This window comes from Caretta caretta, chromosome 3 (genome assembly GCF_965140235.1).
Source record: "Caretta caretta isolate rCarCar2 chromosome 3, rCarCar1.hap1, whole genome shotgun sequence".
Lineage (NCBI taxonomy): Eukaryota > Metazoa > Chordata > Testudines > Cheloniidae > Caretta > Caretta caretta.
The window spans coordinates 83,661,091-83,687,394 of NC_134208.1; the positions used below are offsets into that span (position 1 = coordinate 83,661,091).

Sequence of the window (26,304 nt, forward strand, 5' to 3'; positions counted from 1 at the left end):
AGGGAGGATATGATAGAGGTCTATAAAAACATGACTGGTGTGGAGAAAGTAAATAAGGAAGTGTTATTTACTCCTTCTCATAACACAAGAACTAGGGGTCACCAAATGAAATTAATAGGCAGCACGTTTAAAACGAACAAAAGGAAGTATTTTTTCACAATGCACTGTCAACCTGTGGAACTCCTTGCCAGAGGATGTTGTGAAGGCCAAGACTATAACAGGGTTAAAAAAAGAACTAGCTAAGTTCATGGAGGATAGATCCATCAATGGCTATTAGCCAGGATGGGCAGGGATGGCGTCCCTAGCCTCTGTTTGCCAGAAGCTGGGAATGGGCAACAGGGGATGGATCACTTGATGATTACCTATTCAGTTCATTCCCTCTGGGGCACCTGGCATTGGCCATTGTCAAAAGACAGGATACGGGGCTGGATGGACCTTTGATCTGACCCAGTATGGCCATTCTTATGTTCTTAATACTTGTGAAAAATGTAATCTGGATCCCTTCAATAAGTAGATAAAGCAGAGATAAGTCCCCAGCTTGACTGCATGGTCTTACTATGACTAAATCTTGCCATTCCATCCCCCTTACAATGAACACAGGGTCTGTTGATCAGACCAGTAGGACTGAGGCACAGTGCCTGAAAGAGAGTGGGGAGGCAGGAGCTGGCCACTTATTCTCGGGTCCTGCATCTCCCATTAGCCAGGCTTTGGGGACTGGGTGTGCTGATTGGCCATTATCCTCTCCTCCAACCTGCCCAGTGTATTTAAACTCTGTCTGGGCTTTTGAAGAGCCTCAAACCCCATTTAGCTGCCCCTGTTCTCCTTTTAGTTGTTGTGTAAGAGTTGTGTTTTTCAGGATTTGGCTGGCCTGTTTTAGGATCAGGAAGTAGATTTTCACAGTGGATCAGACTGTCTGAGATCTGGTGGAGTTTTTCACCTACCTCACAGTATTGTTGAGGCATGATTGGGTTGAATGGAATAGGTCTTGAATGTTTAATATTAGGAATGGTAAGACTGTTTAGCTTGTCGCAACTTGTGTTTGGTGTCCAATGTGAATAAAAGCTAAAAAAACTAACTCTCAGAAGCAAATGAGACCAAGGATTTCACTGGTGAACCTACAGGAGAAGGGAAGACCTGAAGTCTTCATGGACTGAGGTCCCTCCTTGGTAAACCCTCTCCCCTCCGCATGTGGATTGAGGGTGAGAGGACTGAGAAGCGATCTGAGTCCTAGGGCTAGGCCAATCAGGGGCTATCCTAAATTATTGGTTACATGATGGGAGCCCTGTAACCATGCACTGGACTAGTTAAATGTCTGATACATGAGAACAGAGGTGGATGTGTAGCACCTCTTCCCAGTGTTAATTTAATAAAGTTGCACCCTGCCGCTTAAATCCATCCCAGTGTCTGTCGTTCATTTGCCTGTGTATCCTAATCAGTCTGGCCTTTCCTGTCTATCTGCTCAGCCAAAAGTCTTGTTCTCATGAATCCTCATTTCATGTTGTGATGCTACCACCTCCTTCTTTCTGACCTTGACTAAGGCAACCTCATTCTCCTCAAATGTAGTAAAATAAACTTTCTGGCTTGTCACTCTGAACCCATCATCTCAGCTGCTATCTGATTTAGTAACTTCTCATGATTTTAACTCTTGGCTTTACTACCCATTAATCAGCTGCTCAAATACCTCCATGCTTTCTCTCATGGTGACCCTTACATGGGGAAAACTCCCTAATAAAATCCATACAACTACTACTACATCCTCCTCCTCCAAGTCCAAGCTTAAGACTATCCTCTGCTGTGGTGCCTGCAAAACTTTATCTGCTGGCAATGGCTAGGCAGACAATGAACTACAATTGCCCCTCTGTTCTTCTTTCTTTTCCCTGCTGCTTTACTCCCTACTGCACCCCCAAATAAATAAAAGCAGCAATACATGTAACTGGCTTGGGCCAGTTCTTCAAATTAATTTGTTTGTATATTCTGTAGCCATCCTCTATTCTTTGTCTGTTTGTCTCTTTAGAGGATAAGTCATCCAGGACAGAATTTTCTCTTCTCTTTGTATAGTGCCCAGTACAATTGAGCCCCAATCCCAGAAAGGTCTTTGGGTACAAGCATAATATAAATATTTACTACTAATAATATACCTGTTTTGGTTTCATATATGTTACTGCGACTTAGGGGAATTTTACTTGGGGGACTGCCAGGTTAATACATTAACTTTATTTGACCTTCATTTGAGCTTCTTAAAAATCTTTGTCCCTCTATTTACCAGGCTTTTGTGCTATAGAGTATCAGGGTTGGAAGGGACCTCAGGAGGTCATCTAGTCCAAGATACTATATATTAGTATCATGATACTATATATTAGTATCATGACAACATTTAAAAACGGTCTTGTACCGAACATGAATGCAATAGCAAATAAATAATACAAGAGTTTAAAGGAAGGAATATTTATTTTACAAGATTTATTTAACAAGAAAACATTTTACAAATGAGAAGCAAGAGGAAGACCAAGGACAGGGTAGGCCCATTACTCAATGAGGCAGGGAAAGACAATAACAGAAAATGCAGCTGTGGCCAAAATGTTAAACCTTTTTTGTTTATTTTCACCAAAAACGTTAGCAGTGATTGGAGGATTAATATAGTGAACATAAATGTAAATGGGGTAGGAACTGAAACTAAAATAAGGAAAGAACAAGTTAAGAATTACTTAGACAAGTTAAATGTCTTCAAGTTGGCAGGGCCTGATGAAATACATCCTAGAATACTTAAGGAACTGGTTGAAAAGATCCTTGAGCCATTAGTGCTTATTGCTGAGAACTTGTGGAGGACAGGATTGATCCCAGAGGCCTGGAAAAGGGCAACTATAATACCTATTTATGAAAGGGAGAATAAGGATAACACAGGGAATTATAGATCAATTGGCTTAACTTTGGCACCCGGAAAGATAATGGAGCAATTAATCAGTTTGTAAGCACCTAGAAGAAAATAATGTGATAAGTAAAATGAAAAGGAGTACTTGTGGCACCTTAGAGACTAACCAATTTATTTGAGCATAAGCTTTCATGAGCTACAGCTCATTCAGTGAGCTGTAGCTCACGAAAGCTTATGCTCAAATAAATTGGTTAGTCTCTAAGGTGCCACAAGTACTCCTTTTCTTTTTGCAAATACAGACTAACACGGCTGTTACTCTGAAATGTGATAAGTAACACTCAACGTAGATTTGTCAAGAACAAATCATGTCAAACCAACCTAATATCATTCTTTGACAGGATAACAAGCCTTTTGGATAGGAGGGAAGAAGTAGATGTGATATATCTCGACTCAGTAAGGTTTTTGATACTATCTGACATGACCTGCTCAGAATCAAATTGGAGAAATATAGCCTTGACAAGCCTACTATAAGGAGAGTTCACAACTGGTTGGAAAAGTGTACTCAGAGAGTAGTTATCAGTGGTTCACAGTCAAGCTTGAAAGGCATATCAAATGGGGTCCTGGAGGAATGTGTCCTCGGTCCATTTCTATTCAGTGTCTTCATAAATTATTTGGATAATGGCATCGAGAGTACATTTATAAAGTTTGCAGACAATACCAAGATGGGAGGAGTTGCCGGGGCTTTAGAGGACATGATTAGAATTCAAAATTCTGGACAAACTGGAGAAGCGGTCTGAAATAAAGAGGATGAAATTCAATAAGGACAAATGCAAAGTACTCCACTTAGGAAGGAACAATCAATTGCATGAATACAAAATGGGAAATGACTGCATAGGAAGGAGTACTGCAGAAAAGGATTTGGGGGTTATAGTGGATTAAATATGCGTCAAAAATGTATTTGCAAAAGTGTTGTAAGCAAGACATGAGAAGTAATTCTTCCATTCTACTCAGCACTTATACGGTCTTAACTGGAGTACTGTGTCCAGTTCTAGGCACACCACTTCAGGAAAGATGTGGACAACCTGGAGAAAGTCCAGGGGAGAGCAACAACAAATATTAAAAGTCTAGAAAATATGACCTACGAGGAAAGATTGGGGGGAAAATTGGATTGTTTTGCATGGAGAAGAGCAGACTGAGGGGGACATGATGCCTTCAAATACATAAAAGGTTGTTATAAAGAGGAGGATGACAAATTGTTCTCCTTACCACTGAGGACAGGATAAGAAGTAGTGGTCTTAAATTACAGCAAGGGAGATTGAGGTTAGACATTAGGAAAAACTTCCTAACTGTAAGGGTACTTAAGCACTGGAACAGATTACCTAGAGAGGTTGTGGAATCTCCATCATAGAACAGGTTAGATAAACACCTGTCAGACAAGCTTTAGACAATAATTAGTCCTTCTTCATTGCAGAGGACTGTACTCGATGACTTACCGAGGTCCCTTCCAGTCCTGCATTTCTATGATGATTTATACAGCCATTGTGCATTTAATAACTTTTAACCGCAGCATTAGAGCTATTCAAAGTGTAAAATCCAACCCACTGGCCGTTCTAAGTTTTATGGCCTCTTCTTTAGTGCTGTCTACCCCCACTTGAGCTTTGAGGCTTCACATTTTTTCCTTCCAGAACCAGAAGCTTTTTCTTCCACTTATATGGTAATGAGTACATGATAACTCTCTATTTTTAACTTACTAATTGCATTTTCAGACTGTAATTGTATTTGTCCTTTGTATACATAAATACATAAACCAGTTCAAAATAAATTGTAAGGCTGATTAATTTTATGCATTTGAATTGAATGGGGTAAGAAGTCACAGTCCTTAAATACCTTCATTGCACAGAGAAATTGCTGGAAACCCAAGGTAGCAGCACAAGGCCTGAGTAGGCTAACTCTAGGTTTGACCCTAAGTTTTTATTTAGGGACAAAGATAAGAGAAGTCTAGCACAAGCAGATGAAATCTGAAAGTTTAAAGCTCCATTTTAAAAATGTAAACCAATAGTTAGGATTGTGGCTTTAACAATTAAGGACTAACAATCTGAGGACTCCAGTTAAAGTTCTTTTGCTGCTGATTAGGATTTCTTGGTGGTGATTAGTGAGTATGAGAATGCAATCACATTTGTAGGGTTTAATCAGTCTGAAGATGGAGAAGTTAGTTATCCAAAGAGAGAGAAATTAAAACCTATAGTTCATATTAGTCTTTTTTTAAAATGTTAATAAAAGATTAAGTTTAAAAGGCTGGGAAGTCCGTGACAGTGCATCTAAGAACATGAAGAGTTTGTAAAATTTTACTATCATTTTTTCCAGTTCCCAAATTTATAAATAAAGCTTTACAGGCATCTATAAGGGGGAGAAAAGGACATTTTTCTAGACCTGCCACAATACATTTATATACATTCTATAATGTTCACTATTTGTACTTGTGAACAGTACACATCTTTTCATACAAGCACATACTAATAGCCCTTCCATAATGTTTACCTTTTTTATGTATGTCAATCTTCGTCTTTTATAAATCTCAAGTGTTGAAAGCCCTCAATTTTGAATTTATACAATATTTCTAGTGCATATTTTCATTCTTTTTACAATACATACCAGTTACATTTCCTAATACTTAACACTTACAGCATTTCCCCCTTACAGAGCTCTTTGCAAACATTAACTGTAACCTCACAACACTCCTGTGAGGTAGGTAAATTAAAATTATTCCTAATTTACAAATATGGAAACAAAACTTGGGATTTGTTAAACTTCTCCAACAGTGGCCATGCCTATATTAGAGAAACCTGGAATGAAAATCTCTTTAGTCTCCTTTGCAAAAATACTGCACACACCAGAGCTCATTTGTGTGCTACTTTTGCCAGCATCAGTTTCTTGCATATTTACTCTCCAATGATCCACTCCTTTGTGATTTATTATTTATTATTTGTATTATTAATTTGTTTGGTGGTAGCAGCTAGATGCCCCACTCCTAGATCAGGGTCCAATTATGCTAGGTACTATACACACATGCATAAGGAAAAAATGGTTTCTGCCCTAAAGATCTTACAATCTAATTAACAGCAATCATGTTTCAGAGAAAGCTTTCCTATGAGCATGTTGCCAGCTAGATTATAAACTCTTTGGTGCAGGGGCCATCTTTTTGTTATTTGTATACAGTGCCTAGCCAAATAGGCTTTAGGGCCTCATTGAGCTATCTCACTTTTAAAAAGAAAAGACAGTGGCAGACATACAGACACTGGTGACCACAGAGAAAGGTAAGGAGATTTTGTTGCAGCTGAACTCTGTTGGGAACACGATCATCTACAACCAGCTGTTGAAGCACCTTGCCGAGTATAGCATCACTCTGGCAAGCGGTGGCAGTAAGAGGCTGGCTTTAAAGTCCAATTCAATGAATTTTGGGACAATAATACGCATGCCTGGGCCAGGGATACAAAGAGCATTATGAAACAGGACTATGAATATTCTAGTTACTCTGGTTTGAAGATGAAAAACCAGGACTGTTAGAAAGGCAGGACAGCTTTGAGCAGGACAACAAAGAACTTACAATGAACTATATCTGCCATGACACGGAAACAAGGTGTGAGCACCAGCCATTCCAAAGAGAAATATTTAATAAATACCAAAAGGCTTCTAAAGAGGAAGACATTGTGTCTGTTCCAGTAACTGACCCCTAAATCAGTGCTTGTACCACTTGCTCAGTATAATACAATGCTCCATATCGGACTGCTCCTGCGTTCCAATCCCCCTAAATCCATCTCTGTGCCTCTCCCTGCACATGAGCAGAGCAAAGAAAATAGAAACCCACAAAATGTATATTTCATGTCCCTGATATGTACATATTCTGTTGCCCTTCTGGTTAAAGTTACCCTGTTTCGATATTGCAGCTAGTCTGCATGTTTGTGTTTCCAATACAGATATTTTTCAGAATAGATTTTGTGTGATCCTATACCAATCATTTTACATTTAATATCAATATAGCAATTCACTTCTAAAAAAGATTTCTAACCTATGAACAAAAGGAGGCAAGGCAGACATACAGCAAAAGAGTGAATCAACCACAAATTGAGCACAACAAAGGTACTTCGTAGCTGTTATTGATAATATGTATATTCACAATTCTCATCTCCATAAACTCCTTCACTATACAGATTAAATCACTGGGATGATTAAAACAAACTCCTACCTTCTTCACAATGGTAAACTCCCCATCAGCCAAACAAGCTATGAATAACAGTAGCAACAAATGCTACCGTACTTCTGCCAACCTCAGTAGTGTTGCCCCTTTTTGACCCGTGCAGTATTCAATTTTTGGGGCCCTGTGGGTGTTCCAGTTGGGAATAGAAATTGGTGATCGGTATTTTTATAATGCAGGATTTGTTTATTTAAAAAGAATGTACAAAGTCCTGTGTCTCTGAATGCAGACAGAATCTAATAGCAGGAAGCAGCTGCTTTTGCTCAAGAGCAATCGTTTCAGCCTGCACCCTGATACAAAAACCACTTGCAAAGTCAGCCATCGAGTTTTCAGCTGCTCCTTCAGGCTTTCTTTTAGTTTTCTGGGTGTTCTCTCCACAGTTCTGCCGCCCACCCCCATACGTCTGATCACAATACCCAGCCAAACCTAGTGCTATTTCTGGGCAGACTCTGTGAGGCTTTGTTTTAGATGTGGGCCCTTATCTGCCTTCAATGGGGAATTCATTCACACATCACTCTGAAGGAGGTTTAAACGCAACCCGTAACAAGGTTTCACCCTGCTCATAACAGTAGTCTGCATAATCGGTCCCCATTCCTCACCAGCAAAGTGAAATTATGCAAAGCATCTTCCCTAGCAAATTAGAACTATTGGTAGTTGAACTAGTGAGATAACATCATTGTAAGTACCTACAGTGCAGTGTGACCAAACTAGCTATCGGGTTTCAGATGCACTTTGCCCCTTAGCCATACTCCAACTCTTCTGTTCCATTGCAGCTGCACTACCCTCTGGATACCTATCCCACAACTCCCTGAAGTAGTGGAGGATTTTGAAAAGCCTCCTAAAAGCCCTAAGTGATTGTGGAAAATGAGGTCAAACTCCCATAATCTCCTGCAAAATTCCAAGAAACCCACAGGTTTCAGAGTGGTAGCCATGTTAGTCTGTATCAGCAAAAAAAACGAGGAGTACTTGTGGCACCTTAGAGACGAACAAATTCATTTGGTCATAAGCTTTCGTGGGCTAAAACCCACTTCATCGGATGCATGCACTGGAAAATAGAGTAGGAAGATAGATAGATAGATATAGATATCTCACACACAGAGAACATGAAAAAATGGGTGTTGCCATACCAACTGTAACAAGACTAATCAATTAAGGTGGGCTATTATCAGCAGGAGGAAAAAAAAACTTTTGTAGTGATAATCAGGATGGCCCATTTCAAACAGTTGACAAGAAGGTGTGAGTAATAGTAAGGGGAAAATTATCATGGGGAAATAATTTTAACTTTGTGTAATGAACCATCCACGCCCAGTCTTTATTCAAGCCTAATTTAATGGTGTCCAGTTTGCAAATTAATTCCAATTCTGCAGTTTCTTGTTGGAGTTTGTTTTTGAAGTTTTTTTGTTGGAGAATTGCGACTTTTAGGTCTGAAATTGAGTGACCAGGGAGGTTGAAGTATTCTCCAACTGGTTTTTGAATGTTATAATTCTTGACGGGATTTGTGTTTGTTTATTCTTTTGCGTAGAGATTTTTCCAGTTTGGCCAATGTACATGGCAGTGGGGCATTGCTGGCACATGATGGCATATATCACATTGGTAGATGTGCAGATGAACGAGCCTCTGATGGTGTGGCTGATGTTATTAGGTCCTATGTTGGTGTCCCTTGAATAGATATGTGGACAGAGTTGGCAATGGGCTTTGTTGCAAGGATAGGTTCCTGGGTTAGTGTTTTTGTTGTATGGTGTGTGGTTGCTGGTGAGTATTTGCTTTCAGGCTGGGGGGCTGTCTGCAAGCGAGAACTGGCCTGTCTCCCAAGATCTGTGAGAGTGAGGGATCACTATTTCCAGATAAAAGAAACCAGTGCAAAGCATTATCAGAGACCCAAAGCTGATCTATATGACCTCAGAGCACTGATAACTCTTGCCAAAATTTGTTTCTCTGGCTGACAAAAAAAATTACATTTTCGTTGATCCATTTCTGTTGAACTAGAAAGCTCTAGCGAGTGAAATGCTGAGTACGGCTTCCTGACAAAGAAAAGCAGACTACACCAGCCTTGCTGTAAAATTCTGGGGCTCTGCTACTTTGCCTTGCTTACCAGTAGATACAGATGATGCTAAGGGGAAGTTCAAACATCCCTCACTTGCTTGTTCATGCTGCTGCCTATCTCCAGAGCGTATTTTTTCCAATTACAATGTTACTCTGTTTTTTACTTTTGTGGCCATTTAATCTATGTTAGGTTTGTTGCTGTTTTGATTTAGGCGGGGCGGAGTTGGTTTTTATTTTCCTTCCCAGGCATTTCTAATAATTCTCTTTCCTAGGATTTTGTTCTTTTAAGGTGCCCTTTTCACTTTTTTCCTTTACTCTTATGTCTTCTAAAAGGAGGAAGAAGGCTAAATCAAAATATACAGCTGATACTTTTAGATCTACAGAATCTTCAGCAATGTCCAAGAAAAATTATAAAGTGATAGCAAGATTCCCTATCATCACAGTCCCCTCCTGTGAACTTTTTGTTTCATCAAAACTTTTTGTTTTGTTTCCTAATTCCTAGGAAAGCAGCACACTCATCAGAAAGAGAGTGTTCCTAGATTTATAGTGAAGGTATTCTAAGGTTTCCTTAACCTATTCTTTCTGCTATCTAGTTGTTATAGACTAGATTTGACACTTGTGAATTGTATTAGTTATCTGCTTAAAGTAATTTTGATCAATGATCAGACCTAGTCGAACAGTCAGACAAACTTTGATGAAAAGATTCTCAAAAACAAAGTATGAAATCTTTACTAAGAGTGTTAAAGATAATCTATTAATACAGAGGAAAGCTGAGATCCACAACAATTTCATGGAGTTTGGTACTGTATGGATTCGTGGAATGAAGGGTAATCTTAATATTGTTGAGCTGTCTGAAAAAAATTCTGCTTTATTGTTTATCTTCTTGATTCAAGTTTATCCAAATGTGTTTTGGGCACTTAAAAAAAAAACTAAAAAAACCCAATCCCCTCATCCCCAAAGACATAGTCCCCGTCAAAGAGTGAAATGCTGGCCCCACTGAAGTTAATGAGGGAGTTGCTATTGAATTATATGGGGCCAGGATTTCACCCAAAGAGTATGCAACCTGGTACTGTTGGTTCTATGCTTTCTGCTTGAATAGTTATTATGGCAATAGGGTCAGTGAGCGATCATGAATACATTATGGTTCAAATATGGAAATGGAGAGGTTATAATAGTTTATTAAAAATAAAAAAATATGTTCCTTATTATGACTTACATCAGTTGGGCATGAAGAAAATAATTGGTCTAGGGAGAGCATTTTAATCTTTGTGTTCTGTGCTTCAGTCCTTTTCCCAACAAAGTTAATTAGTTGATTATTTTAAAAACTGTATTTCTGTTTCAGTCAAGTTAAAGAATTTTTATAATCTTGGTTGCACTAAAAAAAATATAAAGATTGCTACAAATTAGAAGTAGTTGTAGGGTACTTCTTTCTTTCCAGAGTATGATTGACTGTGTTGTGTTTGTATGGTTTTAGTATTTTAGTTTTATTTTTATAACCTGCATTCCCTAATGCCAGAACTGAGGAAAGTAATCATGCTATCTTTTGTTTCTGTAGAAATACTGCAGCACAATCCAACTTGATTCTGGAATAGATTATAGGAAACGGGTTCTTCCTGCAGCAGGGAAACTTTACTACCTGTAAGTTGAACTATTGTGGGATTTTTGGCCCCCCCCACCCCTTTTTTTTTCTTAATAGCCAATAACTTCTCACTCAGTAGGAGAGGAAAAATTTATAATACAATTAGAAGAGTGTGACTTTTTTTTTCTTTGCCTTCTGATCCATTTTGTACAGCAGACTGCCTTCCATTATACCATAATGTTAACTTCATTAAACTACATTTTCAATATCCACACTAGCTTCATTTACAATGTGCAACTGAATCAAAACTAATTAGATTTTTGGGGAGGTGTGGTGTTTGGAGAACTGAAGTGACAGATGGTTAGAAAGTAATGAATATCCTCTTGTAGGAGAGTGTGCAATTCACTTATAATAGAAGAACATCCATATTGTATTAAAGTAATTAAGTATTTATAGAAATCTTCTGACAAGGATTCATTTAATGTTGGGTGTGGGTATAAAAAAAAGTCTTATTTTGACAGATGATCTGTTTGTATTTACCACGATGAATTTACTTTAGCATTTACTTTGTATTTGAACATAATAAAAATATTTAAATGATACACAATACAGCCATAAGTACAAGTGGATACATCTGCCTGATAGAAACATCTTCTCTTTGAGTCAAAATGTTGGAACACCTTTGCATCACAGACTTTTGTCTTTGCCAACGCGCTTTTAAGGCAAGTCTATCATTAGGTCAGTGGCAACCAGAGTGGTGCAGACAAATTTATTTTAAATGAGATTTATAGTTTTAATATCTTCTTGCCCATGGTGTAATTACAATGTAGTCGCAAAGCATGTTTCCAGTAACAAAGGTTTATGAGCACCTTCAGGGGCTTCAACCTGGGAGACAGACCTCTTGAAATTAAATGTCTCTGTACCACATAATAAAATTAAAGAGTTACAGTTGTTTCTCTAGATGTAGAAAGAACTAGTTAGTAAAATTACAACAGTGAAATTACTCTTGAGTATTCATTTTATTAAAAAGCATTGTAGAGGAAGAGAATTTAAATACTAGAAAGTTTTTCCTTTTTTCTAAATACATGGTGCTTTTCTTTATTCTTGGAATTATTAGATCAAAATTGTACTTATTTAGGCCTCAATCCCTCAAAGATTTAGGCACCTTTTAACTTTATCCCTATGAGTAGTCTCACTGACTTCACTGTGCATGTGTAAATCTTTGCAGGATCTAGGCCTTATACTTAATGAACAAACATTTGGTGAATCCGTAATGGTACTGTACTGTACCTTATGGGAGCCCAGAAACCAAAAGCGAGCTTTTATTCAAAGGCTGTGACTGTGGATCTGGCATAGTTAGCCTCTGTGGGAAGGAGTATGGAAGCAAGTGGCCAGATACCACCTGGAAAAGGTGAAATCATGCTCCAGGAAACTGTCCAGTTCCAGTTCTTTTACTCAGGGCTTTTCTATATTCATTTAGAAATATGGACTGTAACAGTCATAATCACCCAGCAGGGTTTCGTTCTAACCCTTGCCCCAGGTCTTCACAGCCTCTCCCCACACTCTTCCCGTCTGATTCTTGCTTCCTGCACCTATTTCCCTCTCAAGTCTTTTTTGTCCAAGAGGCACGCGGGGCCCTGACCCTGGATCTGTCTTGTTTGCTTCCGCACCTAAGAGGCAGAAAGCTTTATGCGGTTTTCTGTAAGCCAAATGATTAAGAACAAGAATGTGACCTGCAATTACAGCTTCCAGTTTAAAGGACCATAACTGGGACATACACATCTGCCCCAAGGCTTAGTGCTCTAGTACATGATACTAGTTGCAAAACTTATGACCAAGTGATAGTGATGGAGACTGAAGGTAGTCCCATCCAGCTTTCCGTCACTAAAAGGATGCTGGTTGCCTCCTGAACCCACAAGATAGTGCAGTGGTTTTAAAACTGTGGGTCACGACCCAGTACTGGGTCTTGGAATGTAAGGCACTGGGTCACAGAGGCTCTGGTCAGCACCGTCAACTGGGCAGTTAAAAGTCCTGTCGACAGTGCTGCCGGGCTAAGGCAGGCTAGTCCCTACCTGTTCCGACACTGCGCTGCGCCCCAGAAGCAGCCAGCAGCAGGTCTGGCTCCTAGGTGGGTGGGCCACTGGGCTCCACGCACTGCCCTAGCCCTGAGCACCGGCTCCGCACTCCCATTGGCCGGGAAACGGCCAATGGGAGCTGGGGGCGGGGAGAGGTGCCTGCGGGCAAGAGCCACACAGAGCCGCTTGCGCGCCTCCGCCGAGGAGCTGGACCTGCTGCTGGCTGCTTCTGGGGTGCAGCGTGCTCTGCAGTGCCAGGATAGGCAGGAAGCCTGCCTCTGCACCCTGGCTGTATCGCTGACCAGGACACCCCCCCCCGAGGTAAGCCTGCATCCCAACCCCGTGCCCCAATCCCCTACCCTAGCCCTGAGTCCCCCCAAACCCAGAGCCCCTTTCTGCTCCCCAAACCCCTCATCCCCAGCCCCAACCCAGAGCCCTGACCCCCTCCTACACCCCTGCCCTGAGCCCCCCAAACCCTGAGCCCCCTTCTGCACCCCAAACCCCTCATACCTGGCCCCAGCCCAGAGCCTGCACCCCCAGCCCAGAGCCCTGACCCCCTCCCATACGCCTGCCCCAGCCCAGAGCCCCCTCCCACATCCTGAACCCCTCATTCCTGGCCCCACCCCACAGCCCTCACCCCTGAATTCAACCCTCTGCCTGGCCCTGAGCCCTCCCCAAGCCCCGCATCCCCTGCTCTGTTGGGTCACGAACATCAACAATTTTCCTCTACTGGATCGCCAGAAAAAAGTTTGAAAACCACTGAAATAGTGTAATGTGAAGTAAAGAAAAATTAGTAGAATCTTTGCAACTCCAACAGAGGGATGGATGCATTTTGCCTCCCTTTCTCACCATCTCCATAGAAATACACATTTCTTTTACATGCACGAGGACCTTCAGTCTTTGTAGAGCTGGCATTGACATTTTTTGTCAGATCTCTGAAATATTTTGCTGCCAACTCTGCCATGCCCCTCCTTCTGCCCCCCACCCCCTGTTGACTGATTCTTGTCCACCATCCTCACACCCTGCTGTCTATTAATAAGTATGATCAGCACAACTTTAATTTCGATAAATAAACAGGGTATGTGTGTGTCCTGAAAAATGGAAATTTCTCTGTGTTTAGAATGGAGGTCAGATTTTTGTGGGGAGGCGTGGGGGGGGGGGCGGGGGAATGTAGAAGTAATCTTCCAAGCTCTATCTACAAAATAAGTACCACCCACTTGAAATACCAAAATAAGACACCGCCCTCAGTGGTAGTATCATCCTACTGAATACTAGAAGCTTCCATTTTTATTTTTATTTTTTTAAATGAAGATTAAGATTCCCTGTTACATTTTTGGGGGAGTGGTTGTATCTTCTAATTATTGATGGGGGAGCGGCTGTGTTGTCTAATGCTACAGAAATTTGGAGTTGAGGGACCTTCTTTTGCACGAAGTAGGATACTATAAAGAAAGATCAGGTTTGCCGTTCTGTAATTTACAAAACTTACAAAGCTGCAATTCCTTTTAAGGCTTCATATAGAAAAAATTGACTTTTAAGTGCTACCTGAAAAAGTTTTAAAAGTTAAATGGTGACTAGCATGCCACTGAAAGCTTCATACATCTGATAGATGATGAATTGGTTTATTAATTGTTTATCAACCATATAAACAATTTAGTATTATAATATTTACTACAATTTAGGGCTGTTGACTAATTGCAGTTACTTCACAAGATTAACTCAAAAAATGAATTGCGATTAAAAAAGTTAATTGCGATTAATCTCAGTTTAATCGCACTGTTAAACAATAGAATGCCAATTGAAATTTATTAAATATTTTGGATATTTTTCTACATTTTTATATATATATTGTATTCTGTGTTGTAATTGAAATCAACATGTATTTTTTTATTACAAATATTTGCACTGTAAAAATTATAAACTAAAGAAATAGTATTTTTCAGCTCACCTCATACAAGTATTGTAGTGCAATCTCTTTATCTGAAAGTGCAATTTACAAATGTAGATTTCTTTTTGTTACATAACTGCACTCAAAAACAAAACAATATAAAACTTCAGAGCCTACAAGTCCACTCAGTCCTGCTTCTTGTCCAGCCAATCGCTAAAACAAACAAGTTTGTTTACATTTACAGGAGATAATGCTGCCCTCTTCTTATTTACAATGTCACCAGGAAAGTGAAAACAGGCATTTGCATGGCACTTTTGTAGCCGGCATTGGAAGATATTTACATGCCAGATATGCTAAATGTTCGTATGCCCCTTCATGCTTTGGCCAAGGATATGCTTCCATACTGATGACGCTCATTAAAAAAATAATGTGTTAAATAAATTTGTGATTGACCTCGGGAGAGAATTGTATGTCCCCCGCTCTGTTTTACCCGCCTTCTGCCATATATTTCATGTTATAGCAGTCTCGGATGATGACCAAGCACATGTTGTTCATTTTATGAACGCTTTCACTGCAGATCTGACAAAATGCAAAGGTACCAATATGAGATTTCTAAAGATAGCTATAGCACTTACCCCAAGATTTAAGAATCTGAAATGCCTTCCAAAATCTGAGAGGGACGAGGTGTGGAGCATGCTTTCAGAAGTCTTAAAAGAGCAACACTTCAATGCGGAAACTACAGAACCCGAACCACCAAAAAAGAAAATCAACCTTCTGCTGGTGGCATCTGACTCAGATAATGAAAATGAACATACGTGGGTCCGCACTGCTTTGGACTGTTATCGAGCAGAACCCATCATCAGCATGGACGCATGTCCTCTGGAATGGTGGTTGAAGCATCAACGGACATAAGAATCGTTAGTGCATCTGGCATATAAATATCTTGGGACACCGGCTACAACAGTGCCATGTGAACACCTGTTCTTACTTTCAGGTGACATTGTAAACCAGAAGCGGGCAGCATTATCTCCTGCAAATGTAAACAAACTTGTTTGTCTGAGCAATTGGCTGAACAAGAAGTAGGACCGAGTGGACTTGCAGGCTCTAAAATTTTACATTGTTTAATTTTTGAATGCAGGGTTTTGGGTTTTTTTACATAATTCTTCATTTTTAAGTTCAACTTTCATGATAAAGAGATTGCACTACAGTACTTATATTAGGTTAATTGAAAACTACTATTTCTTTTGGTTTTTTTACAGTGCAAATACTTGTAATCAAAAATAAATATAAAGTGAGCACTGTACACTTTGTATTCTGTGTTGTAATTGAAATCAATATGTTTGAAAATGTAGAAAACATCCAAAAATATTTAAATAAATGGTATTATATTATTGTTAACAGTGCGATTAACCACTATTAATTTTTTTAATCGCGTGACTAATTGCAATTAATTTTTTTAATCACTTGACAGCCCTACTACAATTACATTTCTATTGCTTCAAGCAGGGTTTAACCATGACCAACTACTGCAATGTTAAACGCAGCTTGTCCTTGTCTACAGTGACTGCAAAATTGTGTTTAACATCAAACATGACTCCTTCAGGTGTGCTCTGACATGACTCAATTTTCTGGTAAAGGCAATCATTAGGACACCTATATAATACGGCTATAGTGTTATCACTTAGAATTATTTTATAAAACACAATCCTCTTCTTCCTTCGTAATCTACATAGTCTATTATTTTAAACATGCAAATAAATGTGGATAAAACTGTATTCCACTCCTCTTCAAATGGACTCTGCATATAATAATCAAAGTTATGAGAGTGATGATCGAAGTAAACTTGCTTGGTTTCACTGTCAGCTTCCAACACAAATCTTCTCAGGAATTGTATGGAATTTTAGGAATGAAATATCTACCTAAAAAAACTGTAATTCATGCACTTCCTGCTCATTGTAGCCCTCAAGTCAAACATTTTGTAATAATTTTTAATATTCTTATCCCTTTGCTGGTTTGTTTCTGATTGAACTACTTCCTTCCTAATGTCATTTCATTGCAGTAATGTGCCACTGGAATAATACTATTAATGAGAGAGTCTAATACGAATTAAAGAAAGTTATACTGTTACGCTGACACAACTTCCCGTTTAGAAGATTTGGTTTTTATAAGTGTTACTGTTTGAAATGGCACTTGCAGAAGGTGTCACTGAAAAATATAACATTCCTAGCACTTCAGACTGACTTTATACTTCATGATGCAGTTTAAAACAATGTGGGGTTTTGTTTCCCCCCAGCCACTCACCTCTACCCCAGAAATGCTGAACAGCTTTGTGTTGTAAACCTACAACATTATTTGTAGTTAAATTTCCTCTTGGAAATTAATTCAGTTGATTTTAATTAGTTTCAATGTTAATTGTAGTTAAAGTGCTTAAGGCACAGTAAACAAGAGAATAATAGTACAACATGATAGATCATTATTTGTCAATTAAGAAAGGCCTACAACTACGCTACCAATGAAACTTCATTGCCTCTTATACCTTCTTAAAGGTGGACTTCCACACCAACAGTAAATTCACTGACAGATCACTGTGTATGAATTTGGACGAAGTATTGTATACTTAAGTTTTGGCTTGATGATATACAATAATTTTTTGTTACTGTTATCAGGTTTCATACTCTGTTTTTAAAGGAGAAGTGTAAATAATATGCTTAGTAAAATGAGAAAAAAGGTCACAGAAACGATGACACTTATAAATTTGGACTCTATAAACCATATAGTGTCTTCTGATTAGTTTGTTTGTGTGCTCCACAAGGTGATTTTGTGAGAGTCTTTGCTGTTTATAGCTGATGTTTCCCAAACAAGGGAAGAAGTCTGATAAATTTATTGATGTTGATTGATCAGATTGGTATTTCAAAGCTGATACTTTAACTTGAAAATGTTTGATCAGCACAGTCAGTTTGACTTGATTTTTTTAAAATAGTCATTTCAATATTTAATTTCAGAATGTACCCTCTCAGAGATTTCAAAGGATACGTCTTCAGATGCTTGACTGCTTTGCCTTGCCTTGTCTATTTGCTTTTATTTTGCATGCAGGATAGAGCCAGAAGCCTTTCTTTCTCATTGGGTACACATAGTGTTAATGGATTTGCTTTGCCTGTATTGCCTCATTACTGGAAACCGCTCAAAACACAGAAGTCTTTCAGTGTATGCAAATAAGGTAGAATCATCTACCTGAGAGTTAATGTTCTCTGCTTTTAAGTGTATTCTAAATCTAATGTTTGTATTTAGAGCATAACATCCTGTTCTCTGTTTTTTATGGGCAAAAAGCTAAGCAGGCTCAGGCAGCTGTTTGATGTTGGCTTCAAGTGTTATTAATTTCATATTCTATTATTCTTTTCACTGTAGCACAAGTGAAGCTGATGTGGAGGCTGTCATGGATAAGTTGTTTGATGAGCTGGCTCAGAAACAAAATGATTGTGCGTAAGTTAATTTCTCTTGAAAGAGAATACATTTAGAACACAATGCCCAATCTCCACTGACCAATTAATAAGTTCCATTGCTGTATATGGGTTGATGCCACACTCAAGTGGCAGTCATTGTATCAGCATTTTGTCTAATTTATGTGTTGAATCATGTGCTATTATTCATCAAGCTATGCATTTCCTATCTGTAAGAGATGAATTTTATAGTAATTATCCAGACAAGATTGAGTCTTTGTTCATGTTCCCATAGTAACTAGACCAAGGATTCTAAAAGTGCAAGGCAGAGAGCTGAAGCTGAATAAAGCTTGTGGAACCATTGCAGACTTCACATTTGAAGAGCTATGTGACAGAGTGAGTACCCAGTCAAATCTAGATCAGTTTAACACTGAGTCTTTTCAAAGTTGTTGGGCTTTTTTTTAAAGTTTGTATTTTCCAAACCCCAGGTATCCCAAAGATGGTTTTTTAAAACTTACAAAAAAAGATGTGAATTCAAAAGTAAAAAAGGGTGAACGCCTATGAACGTTTCCTTACGGATAACGGTGCAATAATAATCTCTTGAAGGCAACCTAGAATATAATTAAAAATCTAAATAGAATTACGTGGCTGGGATAATTAGTTTTATTGCTTGAATATTAAAACTCAAAACACATTCACGTGTAAACAAAATTATAATGTGTTTAAAATTTTGGGTAAACTTGATGCTCATTCAAGTGATGGTTTGATGGCACTTCAAAGCATGAGACAGGTGCTGTGCAAGCTTCTCCACACAACTATCATTGCACATCTCTGTCATTGCCTGCTATTCAGTTCTGTGCCTCTTTTAAGCAAAGATTGCCAATGATGATGAATAGTGCCAAGTTTTCTGCTAGTTGTGTGATGTAGTCATAAGTTAAAGATGTTCCATGAAGTCCTTGTTCAGACATGACCTAACCCAGGTTTGAAGATAGGTCTCTAGAGGTAAAAGTTTAGTGCAGTGATAATTTGTCAGCTGGACTCTAAAATTATAACATTAGCCAGTTACGTAACTGTGTTACAGGCATGGCTGGTAGCACTGCCTATTATTAGTGATACCAAATACTTGTTATTATAAGACTCTGTTTTCAGGTGTTTATAACTATGGCAAACTTTAACCATTTGGGCTTAAATTTCCCATGCTGAGTGTCTACTTCAAAGTGGACTAGAACATTTCAGACAAAATGTTTCAGTCATTTCTGAGAACGAGGCTAGGGAAAAATGGGTTGTTTTGCCTGTATTAAAAATGGAGACCTTTTCTGTTAAATGCTGTTGTGCCCCCAGGCTATGGAGAAGGAACTTGAAATTTGGCAGAAGGTTGCCTTTATGTCAGGGATGTGCTTTTTGCCAACCCTGTGAAAATCCACCTGAGTTTGACCAAGTTATAAGCCTTTGAAAAATCACAGTCCACACATGCTCAGTAGAGACTTGCTAGAGCTTAACAACTAAAATCTCTGAATTTCCTTACTGAGCATGCTCCATCCCCTCATAGCGCTGACCAGACTGTACATGAGTCCTCCCCACAGAGCAACTGAGCACACTCCTGGCCAGAGAGGCCCAGGGGCTCAAAAGGACCTTCCCTGTAAGGGTTGCTCCCAGCTGCTTCAGGCCTGAGTGGGACCAGGCATTGGAAGTGAGAGCAGGGAAACCGTCTCTCCTATGCTCTTGATCATGCCCCTGTTGGCACCCAGGCAGCTGGATGGAGGAAGCCATCTGATTTGAATACACGGTGGGAAAAGCCAGACCAGCACTGGAGGGAAAGGAGTAGATTGGGACAAGGATTCTGGGCTTGGAGAAGAGGAGAGAAACTGTGACTGGGAGTTGGAATTGGGAAGGCTGGGACTGGCTGGACAAGAAGGCTCAGACGCAGGGGAAGGGATGCTGGGCCTAGGAACCAGTGAGTGAAATGAGAGGATGGGAGACTGGGAGCCAGTTGGCTGGGGGTGCAGAACAAAAAAATTGGACAAGGAACTGGGGGAAGAGCAACAAGGAGACTGGGATTGGCTGGGCAAGGAGATGGGGACTAGGAACTAGTGGGAGGAACTGGGCAGTGGGGGAGGAGAGACAGATTTGGCAAGGAGCTGGGGTGTGATGGGAGAACTGGGACTGGCTGGACAAGGAGATTGGAACAAGGAGCAAGACGGATCAGATGAGGAATGGGATGGAAGTGGGAACTGGTGGGGTAAGGAGACTGGGACTGGGGAGAGGGAGAGACTAGGAGTTGGGGAAAGAAATTGGGACTCAATGAGCGTGAAGGAGGAGACTTTGAATGACTAGGCAAGGAATTGCAGAATACAGAATTGGACATCCAACAAGTGTCCTTGCTCAGAGATGGAATCTCTCTCCCTTCCCCCCCCCATCACCATATGACAACCTGGATCTTAAAAACAGTATAGAAGCAGGCTCATTAAGTCCTAGATGGGGCTGACTAGGAAAAGAAATTTAAAGGGGCTGCAGCTAACGTTACTGGGCTCTTTTGGGGGGCTGCTCCATACAGGAACTGAACCAGCAAGAACAAAGGGACCAGATATCCCAAAACCAAACCCCCTCACGTTTAAAAAAAAAAAAGGCTAAAGGAGGAGCTGGGGAGCAGGGAGGGTGGAAACCCATGAACTCTTCTAATAGTATGGGTAGGAGAGGTCCCCCAATGCAGTGATGATAGTTGTTAGAGAACCATCATTGCAAATAAAAATGGGTGATGTGTTATGTAACCACTTGCTATTGGGATAGAGGAGGTGCAGAAGAATTTCTGGAATTCTTGTGCTTTACTCAAAATACTTTCACACACTGGCTTGATGCTTTCAGCTCTCCCAACCAAGGGAGAAATAACGCCTGGCCTACACTTACATCACTCCTCACTTACACTGTGCAGTCTTTCCCAGTATAAAACATTTTGGGGGCTGAAAGAAAAAGGAGACTTGTGCAACAAATTGACCTTCAGACTAAAAAGATTGGCCTACCCAGAGCCAGCATTCATGGGCTTCTGGGATTTCTACATTCCAGAAGTTGTAGATAGATGTGCCACTTTCTCAGGGTACCCAGGACTGAGAGTCACCTTGTTACCTCCCTGTCTCTGGCGAGAGGAAGATTTACATGTACTTAATTGGATGTCAGCTCCCTGACCCCACAAGCCCATTAACCACCCAAACAATCTCCTCAGGGTCCTGCTAGCCCTTACTTTGCCTTGCAGGTTAGCAACAGGTGCACCCCAGCCCCTGGCCCCCTCTGAAAGCGTTCCCTTATAGTATCCAGCCCCTGTCACTGGATACCCACAGAAATTACCTGGTTTCTTGTCCCCAAGAGAACAGTATACGTACAACTTGACTGGTACAACTCCGGATCAGGTCCTTTATAACATCACAGCACTGAGATATAGTTATAGTGAAAACAATCACAAGTTTATTATCAAAGGCTAAGATTTAAGAGATAGTGAACAAGGATAATGGAAAGAGAAATGGTTACATATAAAGCAAAAGTATAACATACTTCTTCAAAACTAAACTTAGCTTAGCAGTCTTACCTTTTGTCTAAATAAGTTTATCGCATCCTTAAGCCTTTTTCAGTGCATTCAACCAAATCTTCATTGAGATCCTGTTTTCATGAGTGTAAACACACTGTCCATTTACTTCCTCAATGCAGGATAACAAAATGTCCTTGCTTCTCCTTGTATTTACCAGAACTCATTGTTTTTCCTCCAGAGTCAGGATGAGTCCTCTGGTTCCTTTCTTGGTGTGCTGGCTCCAAGTTGTTTTCACATACTGGTGTTGAGTCCAAAACGGACTTCCATTGTGTTGGTTTACGATGCTTAATCTACATGTGAACCTAGGCAATAGGTGAACATGCATCCCTTTGTCTGGCAAAACCTGTTTGTCAACCATGCCTGGGACACAGACTCAAAAACATATTTTCAGTACATACACATAGCTCCTTAAATATCCTTACAGTCATCTTGCAATGATTGAGGCTCTATATGACATACAGTTGTATTAGACAGCTCACATGGCCTTTTTATTAGACACCTCACATGACCTAAATATTATGAAAGCAGTGTGTTAGGTGTAGTCAGTTTGTCAGGCTGATAGGAGTTGCTGTTATAGAACATTATAATGCTGTTATAGAACATTATAGAACAGTGCCAGCTGGTACTAATGGGTCCTTGTGTCACAATAGACTGTGCTGGACCCAACCTTGTTTCTTCTCTAATTTTGTAGTATGAAGTAATATTTAAAAAAAATAAAATTGCCCTCTTAATATTTTTATTTGCAGATAACTAAACTTCCCTACCTTTCTTCTGTGTCAGGATGACACAGCTTATTCAAATATGAAAAGTAACATGTCAGCGTACTACTGTTTAATTATTCAGGTTGTCTGCATTATGACACAAATTGTTGGATGAAACATAGTAATAAGATTTGCAAAACCTGCCAGCTCTGGTGTGATCCATCTCAGCAAACCAAAAGCGTTAGGTTTCAGAAACCGTGATTCACTCCCGTCTGACAAAACCAGAATCAAAATGTGAAGCCAGGCAATTTTACCTTTAAATCCATTGGTTTCAATCCCAGAAGGGACTGTTATGATCATCTTGTCTGGCCTCCTGTATTACACAACCCATAAATTTCACTCTGAACTCCTGAATCTAGTCCAACAATTTGTGGTTGAAGTAGAGTGACTGTGTAGCTCAAAACCTTGTCTCTCAGCAACAGAAGTTGGTCCAATAAAAGATATTACCACACCCACTTTTTCTTTTTAGAAGTCAGCCAATTCTGATTTAAAAACTCCAAGTGATGGAGAATTTTACTACATCCTTTGGAAATCTGTGCCAAACCAATGGTGGTTTATCCTGTTAAAATTGTGTGCCTTGTTTCTAATTTGAACTTTGCTGACTTCAGCTCCAGCCACTGGCTTTTGTTACATATCCATCTGCTAGATTAAAGAGTCCTCTAGTGTGCTGATGCCTAAAGACTGATCAAGCCACCTCTTGACCTTTTCTTCAGTAAGCTAGCTAGATTGATCTCCTTTCGTCTCTTATTGTAAGGCAAGTTTTCTGGACCTCAGATCTTGACAATTTTCAACATGTTTTACATACCTCCAGAAAGACACATACTTTTCCTTTTTGTGCAAAATAAAAAATTTATTTTCTTTTGAGCTGAGAATCTGAGCAATATACCAGCTTTCTTACTCCTAGAGCAATGAAGTAGGGATGACATGAAAATACTTCTAATAAGAAATACATTTCAGTAAAATATCATCTTTGAACTCTGTTGTTTATTAGAGAGACATGATAGCAAACTCCATATACTTTGGTTTTTTTACATACACTCTCCTGAAAAACAAAACACAAAAATAATACCTTTCTGTTCAGTTTCCTGAGAGAGGATAATATTTTGATAATATTTTAATTTTCAGAAAAGATCTAACATTTTTAATTTACTATCTCAAAAACTATTTTGTTTATAAACTCCAGATTTTTTTTTTATTCATTGATCTCCAGTGAAGGCTAATGCCTTTGAGTATTCTGTGGAAAGTTTGATGGTTGATTTTTGAGGTAACCAAGGCTCCATTGAGATTTTTGTATTCCCCATGTACTGTAGATCCTCCATTATTGGGGGCTGAGTTGGGAAAGAGCAGGATGAGTTATGCTGCCTAGAAACCATAGGATAGTGGATAGGGAAACGCTGAGTTCATGCCAAAGGTACTGGCCTCCTGCCCATCTCCCTAAGATCCATGTGGATCTCAGGAGGGCCTAAAAATTCTACTGTGGAATCTCTTGTTTGTTCCACCAAGGTTCAAACTTCTGTCTTCCCATAGAGTGATTTAGGGGAAATGCCACCAGGTTTCTTCCCTAGGGCCTTCTGTTGTTGTTTTTTTTTTTACAGTGGATGGACAAAAGCAGGCCTAGTGGTAGAAATTTGTTTAATAAAAGCAAAAGTGAACTTAGGAAACTTTCCATATTAAAAATTATTTTACAGTCATAAGTTTCTGTGAGTAATTTAAAACAACAGTAACAAGAAAAGTTATAAATTTAAAATTCAGAGTATTGAGAGTTAATTTTTACAATAAATATGTGAAAATCAACTAATGAGGTTTTAGTTTTAAAAAAAAACCTGAACAGCTGATACTGACAATGCTCAGGGAAAGTTCCAATTCCAACTTTAATTTTGCCTTTTGTTCTCACTTCTCCTCCTCTTAACAATGAGTGAAACCGCTCAGAGAAGCCACTTCACCCCATTGCCATATATGAATTACAATGGAAGGGTGTACAACACAGCAGGCAGGGACGCGGTCTGGGAAGTGGAGCTTAGGAGTAAGGAACTGGGAAGAGGAGGTGGCGGAAGACTGGGATGTGCATGAGCAACCTTACTTTTGGCAATTCCTAATTTTTGAGTGCTTGATATTGCAACCTTAATAATCTTCTTTTGACCAAGTTATTTTCATATGTAATTTCTTAGGTTTTTTTAAAAAGCAAACTAAAAACACAGAAGTTCCATTATGTGGAACCATATTGACCCCCACCTCGGTCATCAGTGGGTTGGGACCTTTAGATCCGCAGCACACACCTCTACCACTTGACCTAATGGCTGTTGTCCTCCCTGTGCCACTAAAGGGGTAAGAGACCATGCAGTTTTACAGCATAGAGTGATCTGTGTCACTGCGTTCCTCTTTCCTAGAAATACAACTTTGCATTTGGCTGTATTCAAATACATTCAAATAAACTGTTTTAATACATCCAAATGCAAAGTTATACATCTAAGAATGAGGAATGCAGACCATACCTATAGACTGGGGGACTGTATCCTGGAAAGCAGTGACTCTGAAAATGATTTTGGGATCATAGTGGACAAGCAACTCAACAAGAGAGCCCAGTGTCATGCTGTGGCAAAAAGAACTAATGTGATCCATGGTTGTATAAACCGGGAAGCAGTAGGTAGGAATATGGAAGTTATTTTATCTCTGTATATGGCACTGGTGAGATAGACACAGGAATACTGCATTCAGTTCTGGTGTACATATTTTTAAAAGGATGTTGAAAAACTGGAGAGGGTGTAGAAAAGAGAGACAAAAATGACCTCAGGACTGGAGAAAATGCCTTACAGTGAGAGACTTAAAAATCAATCTAAAACTTAATCTGTTTAGTTTATCAAAAAGAAGATTGAGCACTGATTTGATTACTGTGTACAAGTACCTTCACAGGGAGAAAAGACCAGATACTAATGGGCTCTTCAATCCAGCAGAGAAAGACCTAACAAAAAACAGTAGCTGAAAGCTGAAGCAAGACAAATTCAGATTTGAAATTAAACACAACTTTTTAACTGCTGGAACAAACTACCAAGGAAGTTGGTGGATTCTCCATTTCTTGATGTCTTCAGATCAAGGCTGGATGTGCTTTAACTAACCACAGATTATTGGGCAACTGTGTGAAATGTAATGGCTTGATATGCATGGGGTCAGACTAGATGATCTAATGGTTCTTTCTGGCCTTAACTTCTATGGATCTAACTATACTGAGGTCTGATCTACATTAATAGGCATGTCTACCCTAGAAACATAAGTCAACCTATGTTAGATGGACTTACAACCACTGGTGGCTGATGTCCACACTACACTCCTTCTGTCGGTGGCATGTGTCCTCACCAGGAGCACTTCCAACAGCTTAAGAGGGGCAGTGTGGGGGGCTGTGAGCCTGGGCTCTCAGCTCCACACGCAGCTCCCAGATTTTCACAGAACAGCTCAAGACATGTGCGTAACATTAGGGCAGTTCTCCTGACACATGTCATGTCACTGTTCCAAAGCATGGCGATGGCGACACTGGAACGTCTCAATAAAACAGTTATAAAAATTTAACATGGGCAGAACAATATTTTTTTTTCTTAGCTTCATTCTCAAACAGCAGAATGGTTTTAGCTGAAACTTTCCAAAAAAAATCAGTCTGAGGCAGCCATCTGGTATGGAAAATTTCAGGCCAAACTTTGCTTATAGTATAGTTATAAGCAACTGAAAACACGGTTTTATAACAGAAAGTAGCTACCATTGCCATGGATAATTTTCTATCTAATCTATCTCTGATGTTGTCTTACCTAAAATAAAATAGTGTGGGTAGACATCTTTG

General features: G+C 39.6%; 1 protein-coding gene across 3 annotated transcripts in view; it reads left to right on the forward strand.

Moving 5' to 3' along the window:
* The window catches only part of AFG1L (AFG1 like ATPase), a 135,545-nt gene that overhangs the window by 86,810 nt on the left and 22,431 nt on the right, over positions 1–26,304 (forward strand). For all 3 annotated transcript variants that reach the window (XM_075126624.1, XM_048844860.2, XM_075126625.1), the window contains 3 exons: positions 10,720–10,802; positions 18,109–18,179; positions 18,436–18,536. In XM_075126624.1, the coding sequence (XP_074982725.1) occupies positions 10,720–10,802; positions 18,109–18,179; positions 18,436–18,536 (255 nt within the window). The remainder of the gene's footprint in view (positions 1–10,719; positions 10,803–18,108; positions 18,180–18,435; positions 18,537–26,304) is intronic.